Source organism: Sceloporus occidentalis, unplaced genomic scaffold (genome assembly GCF_023333645.1).
Source record: "Sceloporus occidentalis isolate IW3139 unplaced genomic scaffold, rSceOcc1.0.p SCAF_5, whole genome shotgun sequence".
NCBI classification, from domain to species: domain Eukaryota; kingdom Metazoa; phylum Chordata; class Lepidosauria; order Squamata; family Phrynosomatidae; genus Sceloporus; species Sceloporus occidentalis.
This window is the reverse complement of record NW_028316985.1, coordinates 124,692,938-124,715,554: the sequence shown is the minus strand read 5'-3', so window position 1 is coordinate 124,715,554 and position 22,617 is coordinate 124,692,938. Positions and strand designations below refer to the sequence as shown.

Sequence of the window (22,617 nt, the reverse complement as noted above, 5' to 3'; positions counted from 1 at the left end):
GAAGCCTATAGCTTCTCTCTGTTGGTTCTCTCCAATAATTGGAATTTAGGGGCATGATACCTGGATCCTATAAGCAGTATATGGGCATCTTGAAAAGCAACCATTGATAACTTTATCCTCTGCACATGTGTCTTCTGGTGGCTTGAGTGAAGGCAAAAGAGGAAGGAGGCAAGAATGAGACATAACACTAATGTACAATAGTTGTACCTAATACAGAAGAGACTGAAACAACTGAAGGTGAATAGAGAAGAATGGGATTCCTATTAGTCTGAACTGCCTGCCTCATATGAGCAAAAAGCAACGCATGCAGATCACAGCCTAAAAGCACGGTGGTGTGTCTACCAGAATCGGGAAACATTGCTTTTTTGCACTACAACTCCCTGCTCATGGGGAGACTCTGGGACTTGTCCAAAAGGATTACATTTCCAGCCTCTTGTGTAGACAAACAATTGGCAAAACACAAGAAATGTGATCTTAGGGAGTAATAACTTGAAGTTGATTAAATTGGAATAAAGAAATTTCAGAAAAATTGAGAAAGGGTAAATATTGTACTACCTCTGCTACAGCTACTAAGAAGTCATAATACACTGAATGGAAGGAATAATAGGAGAATAGAACCAAAATAGAGTAAGTTAAAAAAAAACCTTCCAAATTTGGAAAGGAGAAAATTCAAAATCAAACAACCGCCTTTTAAATTTTAACACAGGAGAAAACAAAACAAAAGGGATTGACAAATAGGGGAACAGAAATAGTATAGTACAACAGTTAATGAAAGATGCATGCATACATACACAACCCCCCAAAAGGAACAGGAAATGAGTTCAAATAATTTCCTCCAACTTACCTTAATTCTACAGAACAATGCATGTGAATGTGCATGTGTGTGCACACATTCACACACACATGCATAGCCACATGCACACATAGATACCATAGAGGCTAAGAAAATAAAAGAGCAACCAAGGTAAATATATTACTGTAAATAAAAGGAAAAAATTGTTCTGGGAAACTATCTGGATATATGGATTTACTTTAATACTGGAGAAGAGAAGAAAGGAACTTGAAATCCTTGGAGAGGATTGGAGAGCCCCTTGAAATGACTGGAGTGTCTCTGATAAAACGTGTCATGTGGAAAAAAAATGTGCCAGTTCTGTCTTTCACCAGACTCAGTATTTTCATTGAAATCACACATAAATGTGCTGCTCTAGAAAATGGCTATGTGAATTCTGAATTGCTAACCACAATCCAGCCCACATCCAGCTTTGATTCTGGTTGCTTTGGAGAGAAGAAGGCTTTGCTTTAAAAAGAACCAAAACTGCTCTGAAAGTTTAATTTAGTTTGGGCTAACTCACACACACATATATTGATATTTGTTGTATTGCACCATGAATCTGAAAACCAGAGTTTGAATCCCCACTTGGGTATTTAAACCCACTGGATGACCTTGAGTAAGTCACACTCTCTCAGACCCAGAGGAAGGGAAAGACAGCCCCTCTCTGAACAAATTTTGCCAAGAAACCCCATGATATGGCCTTAGAGTTGCCATAAGTTGGAAATGACTTGAAAGCACACAACAACAACAGTGACAATAAAAATGAGAGCAACACTAGCACCAGGTAAGATCCCTTGGGAATATTGTTTGGAAGGGCACCACTGAGAAAGTTTGCTGCTCAGTTACCAACCACTTCATTCAGTAGAGATGCCCAGGCAGCAGTGGCTGTTGTACTTAAGAGCTGATATGGAAGCAAGCAGATCTTCAAGTGTTGTGCTGAAATAGAAATAAACACAATTCTTCCGCTGCAACATACCCACCCTTCTCCAATTAAATATGTGGACTGCTTTAGGGAAATGGAGACCTTTGATGCTAAATCAGAATGAAGAAATTTTTCTCGCTAACCTGGTCTTTTGAGAACAAGAGAAGAGGAAGATGAATGATGACAGTTACATTTGTTAGGAAAAGAGCAGGGGAGGACAGCTTAGACTTGCCTCTGTTTGGTTAAGTTCTTTCTTCTGTCCTTTGCACTAAGAGCAGAGGACAAAGGGGAGGTGCTTCCATGGGCTATTTCAAAAGCTAGATCTGTGGCCCATTCAGATCACATAATTGAATCCTGTGAAATGCATCTTATGAATCCTGGGGTTAGTAGTTTGATGAGGCACTAGAGCTCTCTGGCAGAAAATTCTAAGTACCCCTCCACGGACTACAAATCCTTGTATTCTACAGGATGTTGCCATGGCACTTAAAGTGGCATCACAGTGCTGTAATGTCCTGTAAGACATGTAGTTATGGTGATTTGGGATCCAGTCTTCCAACTTTCTCTGGAACCCAGCAAGAATTCAGCACAGGCTGCCAGAAGGCAAATTTGAAAGCAACAACAATAACAAAACAAACAATAAAACCAGAACTATTCCTGTTTGTTTGTTCTGAAATGTTGAAACAGTGCCAGGGTTCCTTGAAAGTTACCTTGGGGGCTTCCGGGAAAGGACATGCCCACCTTTACTGGCCAGATAAAAGGGCAGCCTGGGAAATCCAGAGGGGTTGAGGGCCACAAACACAGTCTGGGGAATTCACACCCCAAACTATGGGTTTTACTTTGCTCACCCCAAGTTCAACAAAACAGATGATGTTTGCTCCATGAAGGTCCTGGCCTGGCTGTAATTTGACTCAGTGCATCTTTTCAAAACCAGCTCTCTTTAATATATATTGTTACTTAGGTGGATGCTCCAACAGTACATGCCCCACAATATATTCCACAATTCACCAGCTTAAGAAAAAACAACAACAACTATACTCCTTGAAAGTAGCTGAAATGGGGCCAAACCATGAGGAACAGACAACTTGGTTTTTTTCTCAGCAGCAATCATGTTTCAATCCTAACTTGAAAGGTAAGCCAACTCTTCAACACAAATTTGTGTCAGTACTAAAATCTGTCAGATTCCACTCTTTAGTCAGCACCAATATAAAATAACACGCAACCACACCAGAGGAAAACAACTGGTTGAAGTATATCGAGATAGACCTTAAGATGAATATTGGCCACATTTGTAGTAAGTTTGGACTTTGATGGTAAGGTAGGGAATATATTTTGGATGTTCTTGAACATGGGGTGAGGCCTGGGGTCATCCAGATGTTGTTAGATGACAATATCCAATTCTCCCCAGATCATTGGCCACACTGGTTGTGGCTGATGCTGAACAACATCTGGAGAGCCGAAGTTTGTCCAGAACTGGTGTACATGTTGAGCTTTCCCTTTTCTGTGTTTTGCAGTTCTCATGATAAACACAAGAGGGCCTTATCTAGTATAAAATAAAGATTATAGATCTTTAAAAAGGAAAAGGAAAAAGGGAAAAATCTCTGTGTCAGTGGACCTATTACTTTCAGCCAATTGTACATCTTCTTCCAAAGGCAGAAGCAATGTTTACAGTGAGAGCTTTCATCAAAGGTAAATATCACAGATGGATAAATATTGCCTTGAATGGCCAGTATGGAATGAGTCTGTTTTATTTTCGGTTTAGTCTTCCTTTCCCCCTCCTTTTTCCCCCTCCACATTTTGGCACAACACATAGCCTCTATTCAAGCAGGAAAGTTACAACTGCTACAGTAACTCTCTCCAGGTAATGGACTTTTTTTGATTTAGAGGGCTCTGTGTTTTTAAATGAAAGGTAAATTTGAATGCTTGGCATGGTTTAGTTTTGAATTTCTTCCAGACAGGCATTTAATAAAAGAAATTGTTTTTGGTTAGCTGGTTAGTTGAATAACTTTAAAATAATTTATTTCCAGGGCTGCACTAATCAATTAGATTAATCTATTTAAAAATCATGTAATTGATTAAAGAGTTGTGAACAAGATATTGGACTACATACCTTTAAAAAAAGAAAAAGAGTTGAGGGCTTTCTCTGTCCCCCCGCAACCCAAATTTGTAAAATTATGCATGTTACAGCATGTCTGTGCCATATGAAAAGAGGAAAGGTATGCCTTTTGCTTTCAAACTAATTTTTGTCACAATATGGAGATTTAATCAATCAGTCATGAAAATTCATGATTCAAAACTCACAACACAAATCTTCACTACACATCTATTCAGAAAGTAGGAGACACTGAAAGAAACAGACCTTACTTCTGTGTGTTTCACCAAAGGTGTGCATTGAGCAATACCTTTACATATGTGATATTAAATTTAACATTTGATTTTTGTTGAAATATTGTGACACCTCTCAGATTAAAAATGTATAAAAATGTACTTTTCACAGAAAACAAACTTGGAAATATATATGGATATTCTTCTCCCCCTCTCTTGGAATCAATCATGTTGTGTTTATGCCACAGGAATAATTTCACTGCCAATCTGAATAGACTTCACTCGCCGCACACAACATGTTTACAGTTAAGCAAATTATTAAACATCTGTCATATTTAACCTATGGTTTACTTATGAGTAAATTTGTTCAGAATTGAGGTCCAAAGGTGCATTCCTAAACACTCACAGTGCCTTGCAGAAGTAATCCTAAAGAGCAGTAGTTCAGCATGCAGATTTATGCTAGGGTGAGCCATTTACCATCCTCCAAACTTAATGGACAGACTCTGAAGCTGCAACTCAATGGCTATTCCATGCCTCATGGGGAGCCAGCAAGATTGGCAAAATGTTTGGCTCTTTCCCTGTGTGTGGTGTGTGTGTGTGTGTGTGTGTGTGTGTTGTGTGCCTTCAAGTCATTTCTGACTTATGGTGACCCTAAGGTGAACCTATCATGGGGTTTTCTTGGCAAGATTTGTTCGGAGGAGATTTGCCATTGCTTTCCCCTGAGGCTGAGAGCATGTGATTTTTCCAATGTTACCCAGTGGGTTTTATGGCTGAGCTGGGAATCGAACCCTGGTTTCCAGAGTCATAGTCCAACACTCAAAACGCTCAAACCACTATGCCACACTTGCTTTCATAGCCAGATGCAAAGTGCTTATATCAGCATGGACATCTTCCAGGTCCTCTTGAATCTTAGCACTTCTGCAATCATATCTGGGAGGGCTTGAAATGCTGAAGGAAGAGGAAGGGAATACCATTCTCCACAGCACCTGAAAAAATAGAGCATATGCAGGAACAAGGACTTTTTTTTATTTTGGGGTAAAAATTAGGTGAATAAAAATAACTGCAACTGGTTGGTTGTACAATAGTCATGTGCCTATGTCAGTACTCAGTGGAAGCATACTTGATCTCTATTTCAATCTGGGTAAGTTTCCAACTTTGTGCATTTGAATCTTTCATGTTTTGTGCATTATTGGCTGGTCTGTCAGGGTGGTTGTGGACTGTTGGTGAACAGCAGTCTTGCCACAGACACTTAACCAGACTAAGGTCTATGCTTGCATCCTAGTCTCAGTTCACTTGCAGGTTGATATATGTTTTCCTCTAGAGTTGCCCTGTAATTTGTCCCTTCAATCTTGCCATCAGTCCTGACCAGTTTCCCAGTCCTGGTTGAAGAAAAGCATTCCCACAGCCTGATGCTGCTACTACCATGTTTCACCTCAGGGATGGTGTTGTCAGGGCAATGAGCCCTTTAGCTTGATGATACAGAGCACATTTTGTAGCAAGACCAAAATGTGTCTCATCAGACCAGAGAAGATTTTTCTACATGTCTGTTGTATCATCCATATGCCTTTTTGCCAATTTTAAGTGGAAGTTGATATGGATTTGTTTCAGCAATGGCTTTATTCTCACAACTCTTACTTAAACCAGGTTTGTGGAGCATCTTGATGATCGCTAACCCCCATAGACAGTTTCTCATCTTAGCTGCAGATCGGTCCGGAAGAGGGTGACCAAAATGGTGACGGGTCTGAAATTATGCCTTATGAGGAGAGAGACAGGGAGCTGGGTATGTTTAGCTCCCTGTCTCTCTCCTCATAAGGCATAATTTCCAGACCCGTCACCATTTTGCTCACCCAAAAGAGATGGTTAAGAGGTGATATGATAGCTCTGTTTAAGTATTTGAAGGGTTGTCATATTGCTCTGGAGAATAGGACATGGAACAATGGATGCAAGCTACAGGAAAAGAAATTCCACCTCAACATTAAGACAAGAGGAACTTCCTAACAGTGAAGAGCTGTTCGACAGTGGAACACACTCCCTCTGAGAGTGGCAGAATCTCCTTCTTTGGAGGTCTTTAAGCAGAGGCTGGATGGCCATCTGTCAGGAATGCTTTGATTGTGAGTTTCTGCATGGCAGAATGGGGTTGGTTATATGCTGTCCTCTGTGTAAATTAACCATGTGCACATTGTACATATTTTCTCCACAGAATTTTCTATGCAGAAAATAATGTCTCAATGCAGAAATATTGATTCCTGCACAGAAAATGCTGTTTTCTAGGCAAATCAACCATGTGCACAATTTTAAGCAGAATAAATCCCCAATTGCAGCATTTTTTGCACAGAAAACAGCATTTTCTGCACAGGAATTAATATTTCTGTACTGAAACATTATTTTATATGCAGAAAGTGCAGCCTTCTGCACAAAACAACCATGTGCAAATATGGTTTTTGTGCAGAATAAGTACTGAACTGGAAAGATTCTTGTCAGTCCAGGAGTCTTCTCTTCAGGGCTCCTCAACACTCACAAAACATGTTTTTTTAAACCATTTTCCAAATATTTTTGAATATTCTTTCCATCCCACTCTTTAACAAGGTCTAAGATCTTTCCTCTAATATATGTATTTAATCCAAGATCATTCCCTTCCAGATAGACACCATTCAACAGGTTATGTGAATTCTAGAGACACTGGTTTGCACCAGAGCTTATTTAGGTGTATCATAGCAAAGGGGGTGAATCCTTATGCAACCAAGAAGTTGGAGTTTGCTTTTTACTTAACTTTTTGCCACAATAAAAGTATGTATTTTGCACCTTCCTAGTGTTTTGTACCTTGTGGATATCAAGCGATATCAATGCCAATTTAACCCATTTCAGTTCCCAGCAGTAATGCAATAAAATATGAAAAAGCAAAAGGGATGGTGGTGAGGAAATTCTTCTGCAAGGCATTGTATACTAGGAGTGAGGTCCCATTAAACACAGCAGGATTTACTTCTGAGTAAACATCCTTAGGATTGTTCATGTTTTTTCAGATGTAAGTCTTCTTAAGTATGCATCAGATTGTAGTGTTATACAGCAAATTTTCACACAAACAAATCTCTCTGAATACAGGTAGATCTAATTTTGAAGATGCATGCACAGAATGGGCGGAGTGCGAAAATACTTTGCTGACATAAAAAGGATGTTAGCTGAAAAATACTTCATACTTACATAAAACAGCACAATTCTTTAAATTATTTAGCAATAGTATTCATGACTGAAATTCATTTGGTTAAATTTCCCCTGTAAACCTACTAACAGGTTCCTGAGAATTTCAACTGAAATGCATCTTTATTATAGTAGAGTTTGGAAACAGGCAATAAAATATTGTGTGTGTGTTTATTTTAGGATGCCTTGGATTTCTCAAGCTTTTAATATCATTGTGCTGTTTTCCTCAGCACACAGCAGTAAGTATATTGTACAGAAACACTTGCTTCTTATATATGATCAACCTTCCTCCAGACACGTTCAGCAGCTAAAACATGGAAAAGAAATAGTTTATCCAATTAATAATATTGGGCAAGGAGTAACTGAAATACGGTTTGGATTTTCTGTTTTTGGATGGCTGAACAACCTTCCCATAAATGTCAAATATTCTGACCTCTAATTTGACCTGCAAAACCTCTTATAGTGAGGGAGGAGAACTTGCAGCCTTCTATATGTTGTTAGAGTCCAGTGTCTAGCAGCCCTAGCTGACAAAGCAAATGGTCAAGGATAATGGGGGTTAGAGTCCAAAAAATCGGGAAGGGTACATATTCCCTACCTATAATCCCAGCAGAATTATCTGAAAATAAAGGAATGTGGAATTAGCAGTATTGCCATAGAGCAGGATACACACCGCCATATAGTACGTATTGTATACGTACTAGGGTTAGGAAGGGGCGGTGCTTCCGCACCCCCCTAACCCTAGTACGTATACAATACATAGAAGATGGCAGCGCCCCTTCCACATGGGCGCCGCCATCTTTACGTACTGGATGCATAGCGTCCAGACGTGTCGCGGCGCCTATGACGTCACGAATGTGCCAGCGGCGCTTCGCGACGTCATCAGTGCGCTGCAAGAAGAAGCTCCGAAATGGAGCTTCTTTTTTGCTCCGCGTGGGAGCCGCGCGGTTTGGCTGCTGTGGCTCCCGCGCAGAGCAAATGGCGCCGGTGGGGAAGCGCCGCAAAGCAGCGGTTTGTATCCCGCCATGGTTTGCTATTGGAGTACTTTAATCATGCAATGAAGCATGAGGTCAAACTATAAAGATATCAATTGCATGACTAGCAAATGGTTGGAAGTGATTTTTTTTTAAATAAAAAAATAAAATGCCGTGTGGCAACCCTGATCTGGTTCAGCTTTTCCATGGAGGAAGGAGTTTGAAATCGTTGCCTTCTTGCTCCAGCAAGAAGGGGACTAATCTAGATAATGGTGGAAAATGTTGGGGGGAAAAATCACTGCATTGGAGGGAAAATGTTGAAAAGAGTCTTGATCTGGGTTGATCCATCTGTCACCACAATACTTTAAAGAGCCAATTTACCCAATTAATAGTTGGATGAGAGTGAAAATAGCCAGTGTGGCCTAGTGGACTGAGTGCTGGACTCTGGAAACCAAGGTTTGATTCCCAGCTCAACCATGAAACCCACTGGGTATCCTTGGGCAAGTCACATGCTCTCCATCTCAACAAAGGCAATGGCAAAGGTTTTTGGAACAAATCTTGCCATTAAAACCCCACGATAGGTTCCCTTAAGGGTTGCCATAAGTTGGAAACAACTTAAAAGCATACAACAAATAGCAAAAATAGTGAAAGGTGTTGTCTCTTCCCCGATCCTCAAAATTCAAATGGCTTTTGGAGATTAGCTGGTGAATTTTCTCCTGGGATTTGTGGTTTTGTGAAGCACCAGCACTCTTTGGCACAGAAGGATAAAGACTTTGTAAAACTACAAATCCCAGGATTTCATAGGTTTTTAACCAATTGCATATGTGAACTGCATTGCATCCCTTTCTGGGAGAAAGCATCATACAAATAATAAAATAAAATAAATAATAAATATATTAAGTTGAAGGCTTTCATGGCCAGCAGCCATAGCTTTTTGTGGGTTTTTTGGGCTCTGTGGCCATGTTCTAGAAGAGTATTCCTGATGTTTTACCAGCATCTGTTGTTGGCATCTTCAGAGAATGAAGAGAGAGATGCTAGCCACAGATGCTGGTCAAACACCAGGAATAAACTCTTCTAGAACATGGCCACAGAGCCCGAAAAACCCACAAAAATAAATTAAAAATTGCCTTATTTCCACAATAGAGATGCACCTATGGACAACTTTATTCTATTGCCTGTTACTGAGTTGAAAAAGCCCCTCTGGAAAGCACCACTGCTATTAACTCCATGACTCTTGCTGTGAATTAAGATGTTGTAGGTGATTTCAGAAAGATCTGTCAGAGCAGTAACTAGGAAGTTGCGCTCTACTGCTCATTTTTTAAAAAAGTATTTTTATTAACACATAACTTTAAAGACATAAAGCTACATAGAAGTATACAAACATTACAAAGGGAAAACAATGCATCACATTCAAACCTAAACTAATCTAACTAAAGTAATTTTAAGAAAACTATACAACTAACAACATACAACAAATGCACTAAAACACAAGGGAAATATAATAGATGGGAGTCATATATTTCACTGTGCCCTTTTCAGTGTCTGGCTGTGCCAAAGATTTACTACCTTTCACTAGCAAAACTTCAATTACAAAAATGTTCCAATCTGGTGTTTTCCCACTGTAGCTGTCTTGCTGACAAATTTGGGGGGAAAACCCAATGATTGTATTTTTCAGCTGGTAAATTTTGGGAGGGACATGTTGAAACTTGATGTTATTAGGCAGCCACAGACTGCAAGATAAATTGGGCTTTTACATTAAAAAATGTCTTACTTGAAGTTGGAGGGCTGCAATGCTTAAAACAGCCAGCTCTCCCAATTAGCATATTTAATAATGAACATCCAGGTTTGATGCAAACAGCTGAGGAAGGCAGCACATCTAGAGAAATATCAGAAAATAAAAGGAATTGGGGATAGAAGGGATTTGGATTTGCAGTGGAGCATGGGTACAGACTATAATGATACCATACACATGATTAGCAATTGGGTGAACTGATTTTTTAAAAAGTAAAGCACAAACCAGGGCTTTTCCATGGAGGAAAGGGAGTAGCTAAGAAATTTCTTTGGAAGGAACCAAAATAAAATGAGCCCCCTAAAATCAATAGTTACAACTTCCATGTAGTCCTCTGTACATCTGGCCCAACACTAACTTTTTAATCAATGATAAATTAACTGATTAAACAATTTAAATTATTAGTGTTTCTAGTTGTAAATTAATATTCTACTTTCTAGTGGACAATGTTATCGAATTGATTTGCAAACCAAACATTATAAACTCTGGCCAGACTACAAATCTCAGGATTTTATTGGAGAAACCATAGCAGTTAAAGTGGTACCAAACTGCTATAACTCTGTAGTATAGTGCACACTAAATCTTATTGCATGAAGTGGTGTGTTTAGGATTCCAATCACGTCACCTTCCATTTCTCCAATACCCAGGTGGTGTCTGAATGGGCCAGAATACTTTGGGGGCAGCCTGGAGTATTCTAGCCCTTGAGTTCCCCTAACCTTTCCCCATTACCTGAGGCCCTCTGTTCTGACACTGGGCAGCTGTTCACATGTGCCTCTCACGGCGTTGCCCAGAGCAGCAGCTGAGAATCACTTGATCTAAAGTCAGAATGAGGTGCCCAACCTCAGTCACATAGCTGGGGATCTCATTCTGACTTCAGAGTGAGTGATTTGATGCTGTTGCAGCCACATTGGGAGATACAGTGGGATGTGTTTTAAACAGCCATCCAGCATTAGAACAGAGGGCTCCAGATCTTCCAGGAAAATCCAGAGCAAACAGTTAGTATTAAAAGTCCATTGTAAGAAGGGTATACCATGAGTTTGGTGATGAATGGGTCAGAATCGTTTGGACTGTTTGTGCCAGACCCAGGGATTGAGTCCTATGTCATTTACTCCCTGCCAAGAGGATGGGGAGAGGCCATTTTGTTTGGTCCACACAGACAGGTCCCAGTTAGCATTCTGTGGCCATTAAATATGCTCAGTGCTCACTAGACTGGTGTTTTTTTTTTTTTTTTTGGGGGGGGGGAAGGGAAAATTAGGTTAACCCTTAAAATTCTCCTGAATTTTTCAAAACCTTGGAAACCCATCCAAGTCTGCTGACATCTTTCTCTTGTGTGTGTCCTTTGCCATTTTTATTATAGAAGCAACAATCTTCACAGAGTGCTGAAAAATGTGAAACAGATTGGTCCAAATTTTTATTTATTTGCTTGTTTTTTTCCTCTCATCACAGGATTTAAGTCACCTGTCAACTTATGCTGACCTTTTGAATTTCATAGGGTTTTCTTAGGCAAGGCATACTCTGAAGTGGTTTGCCATTGTCTGCCTCTGAAATATAGCCTAAGTTAAAACAAAGTACAGCTGAGAATTATTAATACAAAATTAAAAACAAAGAACAATTCTGTTTAAAATAATACAAGTTGAAACCAGTTTATAAATACATTTTAAATATAATAATATACAGAAACTCAATTTGTGGCAAAAAAGGGAAGAAGTTAAAAACCAAAGGTCTGCCAGTGAAAAGGCATCAGGAAGAAGGCCAATGGATCCTCTATGGAAAGGAATTCCATAACTCGGGTGCAGGCACTGAGAAGGCTCTCTTCCATATCCTCATCAAACATGCCTGTGATGATGGTGGGACTGAGAAAAGAACCAGATTTCTTGCCAGATTGGGCACACACAATAATTCCTCTTCAGCTTTTGATTTGCTCAGTTGCCAATGCAGTATGGTGCATCTTTGAGCAATGACAGCTGGAATTAATCAACCTTTATTCCTATATTCCTGGTCTGAGATATTTGGCATTCTGGAGACTGTAATTCAAAAAAAGGAAGGGTTCTAAGATCTGTGAAGTCGAAGGCTTTCATGGCATGCATCCATAGTTTTTTGTGGGTTTCATGGGCTATGTGGCCATGTTCTAGAAGAGTTTATTCTTGTGTTTCACTAGCGTCTGTGGCGGGCATCTTCAGAGAATGCTGGCCTAGAAGAGAGCCGGATCTACACACACACACACACACACACACACACACACACACACTGTGTGGCCATAGGTCTGGAGGAAATTCCCTGTTAATCTGTGTTCTAAGATCTGCCGCTGTCTTGATAAAACAAAGGTCCTCTGACTGCAGGCTGGCATGTTTTATTCTTGATTGCAGAATGTCTCTCTCAGATGTATGAAAACACAATTTTCAGTGGAGGAGATATTTCTAAGGTTTATACACCAGATGCAGAGCACTGCCAAATCGTGTGCACTTATCACCCAAGATGTCTGTTTTTCTCCTATCTTCCAGGAGATTGGCCACAAACACTTGCAAGGTAATCCTGAGATCACCACATAACTGATTTATGATTTGTGCTTGTGCTGTTATGCAGGCATATTGTGTCATTAGTTACACCTTGGCTATATGTTAATTGCACATTAGTTTAATTGCATTTTCATGTTAATCTTTTGTATGTTTTTGTATATTGTATAGTATTTTGGGAGACAAGGTGGGATATAAATTAAGATAAAATTAAGATAACATGAATGTTACTACTATTAGTAATAAGATTTAAAAAAAGATCGGTCTCTATTTGATGGGACTGGATTAAATTTCAGCATTGGAGAGACAAAGGAGCGGGGGGGGGGGAGTTTGTTTGTCTTTGCACAAATCAGCAATGCATGCAATATAAATAATGTTCTTTATCCCCTTCTTTCTTAAAATCAGGTTTGCCTGTTTTTTGAAAGATAGTGACACTTCTATGTTGCCAAAGCAAACTATGGAAAGAGCGGTCTCTGGACATTCCCGGAAACAGTGCTCTAGAATCACTGGTAATGTCTAGTTATTCAAAGAGTCCACAAAACAAAAGGAATGCAGGACATTGGGAGTTGTCTTACACTAAATCAAGTCATTGGTCCATCTAGCTCAGTATTGTTTAAACTGATTAGCCTTGGTTTTTCAGGGTTTCTGGCAGGGTCTTTTCTCAGTCCTACCCTGAGAAGTCAGGATCTTCTCTGCTTTAATCATTTAGTTATGGTCTGTCCCTAATGCAGGTTGCTTACAGCATCTGGTATTCCTCAGGGGGTCTCCTAGCTAAGTCCTAACCAGACCTGCATATCTTCTACAATTTGGTATGATAAGAGTAGCCAAGGAAAGAACACTCCCAACTTACCAGCAGTACCATTTGCAGCTCATGTTGGAACCATCAGGAGGGGTGGATCTTCTTTAGTATTGCTGGTATCATTCTTTGATATCTACTGAGGACTGCCCCCCATTTCTTTGGAAGAAAAATAATTTCATTTCTCCAAATGACCGATAATGCCTTCCCAAAGTCTCTAAGGCGTGTGTGTGAGTGGGGGGGTAACTGTTTTGTGTTTGGCTCCCTTGTGCTGTTTTAGGCTTGAGCTGCTGCTGCTGCTGCTTATTCCTCCTCCTCCTCCTCCTCCTCTTCTTCTGGATCAGGTTGGGTTTTTCAGGGAGAGGAATGAAGCAAAATTCTTCTCCATACTTCCTAAAGGCCACAATATATCTTTTAAAAGAATAAGATCTGAAATTTTAGTGTGGCATGTAATGCCATCCAACTGTCCTGATTCAGCAAGGACAGTCCCAGTTAATTTTCTCTCATTCCTTTTTAAAATTATTTTTAATATGCTCCATCTTCTCCCTCCTTCTCCCATTTCTCCCCCTTTGTCCTCTGCTTACTTCCATTGGTGGAGATTGAGTCCAGAGTGAAAAAGTTGTTTGCATGCAGTGACATCAGCAGGGGAGAGAGAGAAGAAGGGGATGAAATGTTTCCAACAGTTTCAGATAAAATCAAAATGCTTCAACCTAGCCTAGCTTGTGTGTTCTTCCTCATTAATAAAGATTGTTATATTGACCACATTCTGATGTTGCTTGGTATGATTTTCATATGCAAATGGTGTAAGGTATTGGTCTGATCAGCACCTGAACCTCTAGAAGTAGTTTTCCCCTGCTGTGGCAGCTTTAATGGTCTGGGATTGGTCCATGTGGTCAGCTGATTGGTACTGAACTGCCCTTGACAGCTGTCTACCAGACTTATGATTTGCAACAGAGTTTGGGTGGTGCAGGAAGTACAGAACTTAAATGCTGAAAGCCTTGTTGAGAAGCTTCTCTGAGGATCTCACCATAAGTTCCTCCACTTCTTCACACTACTGTCTCCCTTTCTTCCCTCTAGCTTGCAATAAAGAAATTTACGAAGGATTGGACCTGCTAGGAGATAGTTATAATGCAACAACTGCTGACAGTTATGAACAGTGCCAAAAAAGATGCACCAATGAGGACCACTGTCACTTTTTTACATACACCACAGCATTATTCCATCAAACAAACCTACGGTAAACAATGTTCAGATACTTTGGACCAGAGAGACTGTCATGAACATTGGGCAAAGCATTGGGTATTGGTTCAGTTTTAGTATTGTCACTGACAAATGAATTTAATGGTACACCTGTCCAGAGCCTAGAAAAGCTACTTTTTTTTTACTATAACTCCCAAAATCTCCAAACTAGCATGACCACTATCTAAAAAGTAACCTTTCTAAGCTTTGCCTGTGCACTTCCAGATCTAGTCTGGGCTCTTAGCAGCTCCAGTGAATTAAAGGATGCTCAGTGTTGGTCTAATAATAATATGAAGAGTCATAGGTTGTTCATCTCAATACAGGGCAACAGTGGTTCAGACACTTTACTCCAGGATCAATAAATATACTATGGGATTACAACTAACAGATTGCTGCAGACACAGTCTGCAAAGCTCTGGGATATCTTGTAGGGGAAAACAGGAGCTGGTATAATTTACAGATGAATTATTGGGCCTGTCTCTTCCAAATCGTTAGGAAATACCTCTATTTCATGATGATTGATCTTTCATTATTTATTATTATTATTATTGATTGCCAGAACAGTGATGATCTTTGTGCTGCTATAGTTTGATCAGTTAGTCATGCTGGAGAGCGCCAACAGCTCTTTACATGCTACAGTTAATCTCCATTGTGCAATACCTGGCAAAGCTAGTTGGAAAGGAAGGAAATACAGTCACCCACACACTTACTGGCTTTTGATTGTGTTCATTTTTCAGGCAGAATGCATATAAATAGGAGATCATCAGTAACTTCTCATGCCAAAATATTTTACAGGAGCATTATTCCAAATTAGGTCTACAGAGGCAATAATATTAGTCTAGCTTACAGGACTGTCACTGTGATTCATGAGATGATACTTGTGAATTGCTCTTCTGAAGATCTATGCATACCCAGTGAAACCTTCTGTGTACTGGGATTCTTTTTCTTAAGAAAACTATCTTCCTGCTTAATCCAGAAATTGGGGTAGTGACTTTTAGACTAGGAGCATCACTGGTCACTGATTGCAGTGAGGCTCAGTGGGAAGAAAAGGAGAAGCCTCAGGTTTTTTAAAAAAATTTAAATTTAATTCTTTTTAAATTGTCACATCTTACCAAATTTTCATGTTAACCATATGAAACAACATACTGTATATGTAAATTTATTTAGACTGTGCATATGATATTGTAATTTAAAGGTATAATTTTAATTTTGCTAGTTGTTTATGTCACAACTATTGCCATTACATTCAGTATGCTACATTCAGGAGTTATGATTTATGAGTACCATTGGTTCAAAAATCATTACTAAGATTCTGTATGGTCAATGTGGACTGGTGACACCATGAGTTACCACACTGGGTGACAACACCAACTCTAGTGACACTACTGTAATTTGGACTACAACCCTCAGAATTTCTCAGCTGGTAGAGGATTCTGGGAATGATAGTCCAAACAAGTCATTTTTTAAAAGCTCTGCTTTTTATATCATTGGAATTATTCCTATTTGTGAATGATGTTCTTTGGTAAACCCTTAGCAGCTATGGGAGGTTGCTTATCTAGCAGTGTGGCGTGTTCATTATGCTATCATGTTGTCATCTGCTTGGGAAACCCAGGGGACTCATATAGCAAGGCAGCATTTAGGAGAATTAACTTGTTCCAAGAAGCTCTGAGACTAGATGTAAGCTTTTTAGCCTAAAGCTTCTTCTCAGGGTTCAATGAGGCCATATACCTAGTATTTATATTTAGGAGAGTTGCTGCCACAAGTGGTGAATGTCATTAGTTTCTAACAGTGTGTGCTTTTCCTCACCCATGCATTCTGTTCTTATAATGCTTCCTTTTGTAGTTGACCATGGAAAGGGAAACAAGTGCATAATTTGCAACCTCGATTACTGAGGCAAGGATATCCTGTTGCTGGAAGGAGTCCATTTTAATTGCAAGAAATAAGCATTCTTCTTAATGTCTAGTTTAACCTCCACACTCTAAGTCGAAAGCCTGGAGCTTTTTTCCTCCAAGAACTCATGCTGGGCACAATACTGGTTGTTGATGCACATGGATTGTCCAGCTCTTGGAGATGAATGTGTTGGCCCAATTGTTTGATGCATGTTTAGGAGTCCAGTGCTTGAAAAAGTTTCTTTTTGGATAACAACTCCCAGAATCCCTAGCCGGCATGGCCAGTAGCTGGCTGGGGGATTGGGGAGTTGTAGTCCAAAAGGTAATTTTCCCAAGATCTGGTTGGTCCAGGCTTTAGGGTCTCAAACTCGAGGCATGTGTTTGTGGGATTTCCATCATCTCAGTTTCAGTTACTTTTGGTGTTGAAAAAATAATTCCCAGGCCTAGAACATTTCAGGGGCAGCAGTATGTTAGAGGAACATGTCTGTGTTGCAGTGGGGACTTCAGGGAGGCAGCATTAGTCCAAGGACTGTCCTTTGTCCATTTCTGATATCTGCAGTCATTCAAACCACAAACTGTTTGGTTATGCCAAAGAATGACATAAGCTATACTTATGTGGTGCCCTTCACAAGAGAAGGCATGCTAAGACTGCATCCACATTGCACAATTATAGCAGTTTGATACTACTTTAACCACCATGCCTGCATCATATAGGATCATGAGATTTATAGTTTGGTAAGGCATGTAGAAATCTCTGCTAGTGAGCTCTAGTGAATTTGTCTGAATTATAGTACCCAAGATGCCCTGAAATTAGTGGTATTAAGCATTAAATCAAGGTTTCTAGGGAGCCACGGTCAGGGGAGTGTGCCCTATTACCTCTAGCACCGAATTCTAACCATCTCACAAAATTACATATCCCAGGATTCCAGAGGTTGCAGCCATGATAGTTGAAGTGACATCAAACTGCTATAACTGTATAGCAAATTGCTATAGCTGTGCATTGTGGATGCACCCTGAGTTAATTTCTGAACTAGAATTCAACACTTTGACAAATCTCTTTAATTCAGTGGGTATACTTCAGTTGGGGCTAGCAAGTAGATTGTTAATTCTGCTATGGGTGAGAATATCAGGGAATCTGTAGGTTAAGCAGCCTGAAGGATTTGTACTAATGTAGGGTTCTCTTCCTCTTTCTCACTCAGTCAGCAATGCTACTTGAAATATACTAGCACAGGAACACCAACCCAAATAAAGCGGCTTGATGGTGTTGTATCTGGATTCTCATTAAAACGCTGTCAACTGTCTGAAAGAGGTAAATATTTCTAATCTAAAGGAAATGTGTTTGTGTGGATATTGCAGATTATTTGAATACAATTCAGTGTGTGCAACTATATCTCATAAAGGATGCAGCTGAAAAAAAACCCTTCAAGGTTCTGATGTGCTCAGAAAGATGATATGGTAGTCAACATAGACAACATCATCTGTCTGTCTACACACACACGCACACACTTTTAAAATAATATGTTCTAATGTGAATAGGAATGTTTAATTGTGTGCTAACTTTTTTATTAAGTTTCATCTCAGTTTTGTTTTAAAGTTGCTGTAAACCCTCTTGAGTTCCATGTAAGGAGAAAGGCAGGAGAGAAATTAAATAAAATAAAAGCCTGGAAACATTATTGTTTGGATTACAAGTCCCAGAATCTGTCAGCTATCATGGCAAATGGCTTTGAAGTAATACAAGTCTGATATGAATAGTAATTATAATTGTTTTCAAAATAATGAAGAATCACTTGCAAAGCTTATTTGAGTTTATAAATTACTTTACAAATCATATTGCATTGTATCCCTTTATTCTCACAACCGTCTTGAAAGATAGGCTGTGCTAAGAGATTGGCACTTGCTACTGAATGAGTTTGATCCCTGAGTTAAGAAAAGGTATTTTAGGTCCTCCTGGTCCTATTGCTTGCTGCAGTGAGCCAAGCATTTCTTTTGGTATTCACAGAGAATTTACAAAATCTGGCTCCACTGCTCACCAGACAAAGTGGTTGTATATAAAATTTTGGACAGTCAAATGACCCCACTTCCTGCACTTCACTTCACCAATTCATTTTCTGTGCAGATTGTCGGATGGACATTTTCCAGCGTCAAGTGTTTTCTGGTGTTACCCTGGCAAAGGTTTTGACACCTGATGTCTATGTGTGTAGAACAATTTGTACTTACCATCCAAACTGCTTGTTTTTTACTTTCCACACTCATGAATGGGAAGTTAGCAGTGAAAGGTGAGTCTGGCCATCAAATAGATACAAGATAACAAGCTTTCTTACATGTTCATAAGGTGGGTTGACACACACACACACACACACAACATGGCATAGGGTCTAAATATGGAATGTGGTGGCTTAGTGGTTAAGATGCCAATTCTGTTGATCATAAGGTTGGAAAGTTGGCATTTCAAGGCTCAAGTGCTGAGTGATGGGGGGAGCTCCCATCATTAATCCCAGCTTCTGCCAAAGGCACCAGATCCTGTTTGTTCTTGGAAGCTAAGCAGGGTCAGTACTGGTTAGTACTTGGGTTGGTTTCTACCAAAGGATTGTGGTTGCTGCCTTCAAGTCATTTCCTATTTATGGCAACCATAAAGTGAACCTATCGTGGCTTTTTTGGTGGCTGAGAGTGTGTGACCAAGGTCAGTGAGTGGGTTTCCATGGTTGAACGGGGAACTGAAACCTGATATCCAGAGTCGTACTCCAATGCTCAAACCATGACACCACACTGGCTCTCCCACCAATGAATATCAGGTGCTATAGGCTATATTTCAGAGGAAGGAGCTGGCAAAACCAGTTCTGAGTATTCCTCACCTATAAAAACCCCATTATATCCATGGGGTTGCCATAAGCAGAGAGGCAACATGAAAGCACATAGACAACATAAGGTGTATCTACACTGCAGAATTAAACCAGTTTGACACCACTTTAACTGCCATGGTTATATCCTACAGAATATTGGGATTTTTAATTTGATGAGGTATTCAGCCTCATCTGTTAGAAAGTTCTGCTGCCTCACCAAACTACAAATCCAAAGATTGTGTGGGACAGAGTTCTGGAAGTTAAAGTGCAGTGGAACTGCAATGTTGATACACCCATAATATGATGTATGTGCCTTCAAATCATCTGTTGATCAAAGGTAACCCCATGAATTCCATAGGGGTCTCATAGGTAAGGAATACTCAGAGGTGGTTTGTTGTTGGATTCTTCTGAAGTACTATATAGCCTGCAGCATTGACCTTGCATAACTCTTGAGATCAGACAAACTCTGGTGCCTGAATACTGTATTCAGTCCTCTTGTATGATGCTGTTGGATTCTAGCATGCTGGCATTTGTGCAGAACAGCCTGCTTCTAATTTCTCCACTCCCACAACCACAATCCAATGCTGTCAGAGTGCTATTGCAATTTGCCTGAAAAATTCTATGGATCTTGAATTCTCTTATACAAGGCTGGCCTTAACATTAGACAGAATGAGATAACTGCTTCAGGTAACAGATGCTGGAGAAAAGCAGTGGCTGCATCCCTTCCCCGGTTGTTCCCCTTGATCTCTTTGGCCTTTGAAGACACAACTATGTTATTGAATTACAACTTATATCAATCCCAGCCAGGGGAAGTTCAAGTTTAAATATGAAGCTAAAACTGCTTGCTTATGTAGTGTTATGCTGTTACATACCTGAGGGACACTCACAGGGTGCATCTGTAATGTAGAAATAATTCAGTTTGACACCATTTTAACTGCCTTGGATCCATTTTACAGAATTCTGGGATTTGTAGCACTCTTTGGCAGAGAAACCTAAAGACATTATAAAACTACAAATCCCAGGATTCCATAGATGTTGTTTAGTAAGTTGGGGTGGTAGTATATGGCTCAGCCTAGTGTTGGTCTGCATATGGACCTACTATATGACACTGAGCTATACAGGATTGGAGCTTCAAATAGACACAAAAGAAGAGACAGGACTAGGTATGGGACTCATTTTAAGTTCTGGCAAAACCATCCTTGGTAGGTTTCAATAGCCATAGAGTCAGAAATACTGTCAATCAACATCAGTTCTGATTATTTAGTGTGTTTGCCTCAGATATACTTGTGTGATGATGACATCAAGAAGTGGAACACCAGATGGATTTGAAGAAAAGGAAAATGCTCTGTCAGGTTTCAGTCTCCAAAACTGCAGAAGAGCTACACCAGGTAAGGTATAAGTTGTATTTAGCAGAACACAAAAACAATTTAACTCATACATTTATAATTGACCAATTTTTTTCCATGTCATGCCAAATTGCTGGGATTTTTCAAAACAATGTTTATTGATATATTACAGCCTGTCATTATCCAACTTTCTCTGATTTAAACTTTCTGGGCACGGAACTAAGTGTGGAATATGTCAATGGGCACAAGTCATGTCAACAACTCTGCACAGACACTGTCCGCTGCCAGTTTTTTACTTATGATTCTGACAAAACTCGGTGCAATCAAGAAGGGTAAGTTTTTGGTTGGGTTTATCTGGGTTTACTCTATTTTTAAAAATCCCACAGTATAAAAAGATGGCAATAAAATATATATGTGAAGTAAGCTGTTTAAATGATACTACTTTGATTTCTTTTCCTCTTAGGAAATGTAAATGCTACTTAAGAATGTCTACCAATGGGTGTCCACATAGTATCGTGTCTGAAAATGGAAAGGTTTCTGGTTATACTTTAAGACTGTGTCAAACTAAAGTCAGTCCCGGTGAGTAAAGCTGGGAGCATGTATCTTTTGAGCTGGCAATTATTTGAATTAGGATGATAGAAAGGAAAATCTTTAGCCTACACTAGCCCTGTTTACCTGTACTCGGGACGAGAGGCAGCTGTCAGAACAGAATCTGAAGAAACAGAATGGTTCCCAATTGGCAAAGGGATCAGACAAGGCTGACCCTGTCTGTTCAACCTGTATGCAGAAAACATTGTATGCAGATCAGACTTAGACTCAAAGGCAGGAGGAGTGAAGATAGGAGGAAGGAACATTAATAACCTAAGATATGCAGACGACACAATACTACTAGCAGAAACAAACAAACAAAGTCCTGGAGCAGTTACTTAAGGACAAGGAGGAAAATGCCAAGGTAGGATTAATGCTGTACATTAAAAAGCAAAGCAAAAATAATGCCCACAGAAGATTTGCAAGAATTTGCCCTTGACAATGAGAAAATTGAAACAGCCAAAGAGTTCCCATGCCTTTGTTCAAATATTAATCAGAATGGAGACTGCAGCCAAGATATCAAAATAAGACTAGGACCAAGAAGGGCAGCTATTAAAGAACTGGCGAGATCATAGAGTGTAAAGACATAACTCTGAACACTAAAGTGAAGATATTCCAGACCATTGCATTCCCCATCACCATGTACAGATGTGAGAGCTGGACAGTGGACAAAAACAAAACGATAGAAAAAAAAATAAACTCATTTGAGATATTGTGCTGGAGAAAAGTAATGAGAACACCATGGATGGACAAGAAGACAAACTAATAGGTTCTAGAACAGATCAAGCTGGAACTCTCTCTAGAAGCTAAGATGACTAAGCTGAGGCTGTTGTATTTTGGCCATATCATGAGGAAAAAATGAATAATTCGAAAAGACAATGATGCTAGGAAAGGTGAAAGGCTGTAGAAAGAAAGGAAGACTACATGCCAGATGGTTAGATTCAGTCAGGGAAGACACAGGCTGAGGGGTGCAGGACCAGAGCAGATTGATTGAGGACAGGGGGTCTTAAAGATGTCTTATCTTATCCTTAGGGTTGCCATAAGTAAAAAGTGACTTGGAGTCACACAACAAGAAGAATTAAAATCAGGAAAAAGTATGAACATTAAAAAGATTTTAAAAAATTAAACAATATATCGCAATATGAAGGACCCTTCCCTTGAGCAATCAGCCCTCAAAGGCTTGGTGAAACAAAAAGGTCTTCATTTGCCTATGCAAGGATAGCAAGGACAGCGCCAGTCACATCTTTCTAGGACAAGAGTTGCAGAACCTGTGAGAAGCCACCAAGAAAGTTTTGTCCTATATATCCATCACATGTATCTGTAAGATTGGTGGGACAAAGAGGACAGATTCTCCAAACATAGGCAGCCTTATACA

At 39.7% G+C, this 22,617-nt stretch overlaps 1 protein-coding gene across 1 annotated transcript in view; it reads left to right on the top strand.

The window, feature by feature from the left end:
* The first annotated feature begins 2,807 nt into the window (after positions 1-2,807).
* Positions 2,808-22,617, top strand: part of KLKB1 (kallikrein B1) — a 36,256-nt gene continuing 16,446 nt past the window's right edge. The window contains exons 1-9 of the mRNA XM_089527224.1: positions 2,808-2,883; positions 12,398-12,557; positions 12,950-13,053; positions 14,418-14,577; positions 17,668-17,777; positions 18,585-18,744; positions 20,587-20,696; positions 20,827-20,986; positions 21,118-21,233. Coding sequence (XP_089383350.1) covers positions 2,808-2,883; positions 12,398-12,557; positions 12,950-13,053; positions 14,418-14,577; positions 17,668-17,777; positions 18,585-18,744; positions 20,587-20,696; positions 20,827-20,986; positions 21,118-21,233 — 1,156 coding nt within the window. The remainder of the gene's footprint in view (positions 2,884-12,397; positions 12,558-12,949; positions 13,054-14,417; positions 14,578-17,667; positions 17,778-18,584; positions 18,745-20,586; positions 20,697-20,826; positions 20,987-21,117; positions 21,234-22,617) is intronic.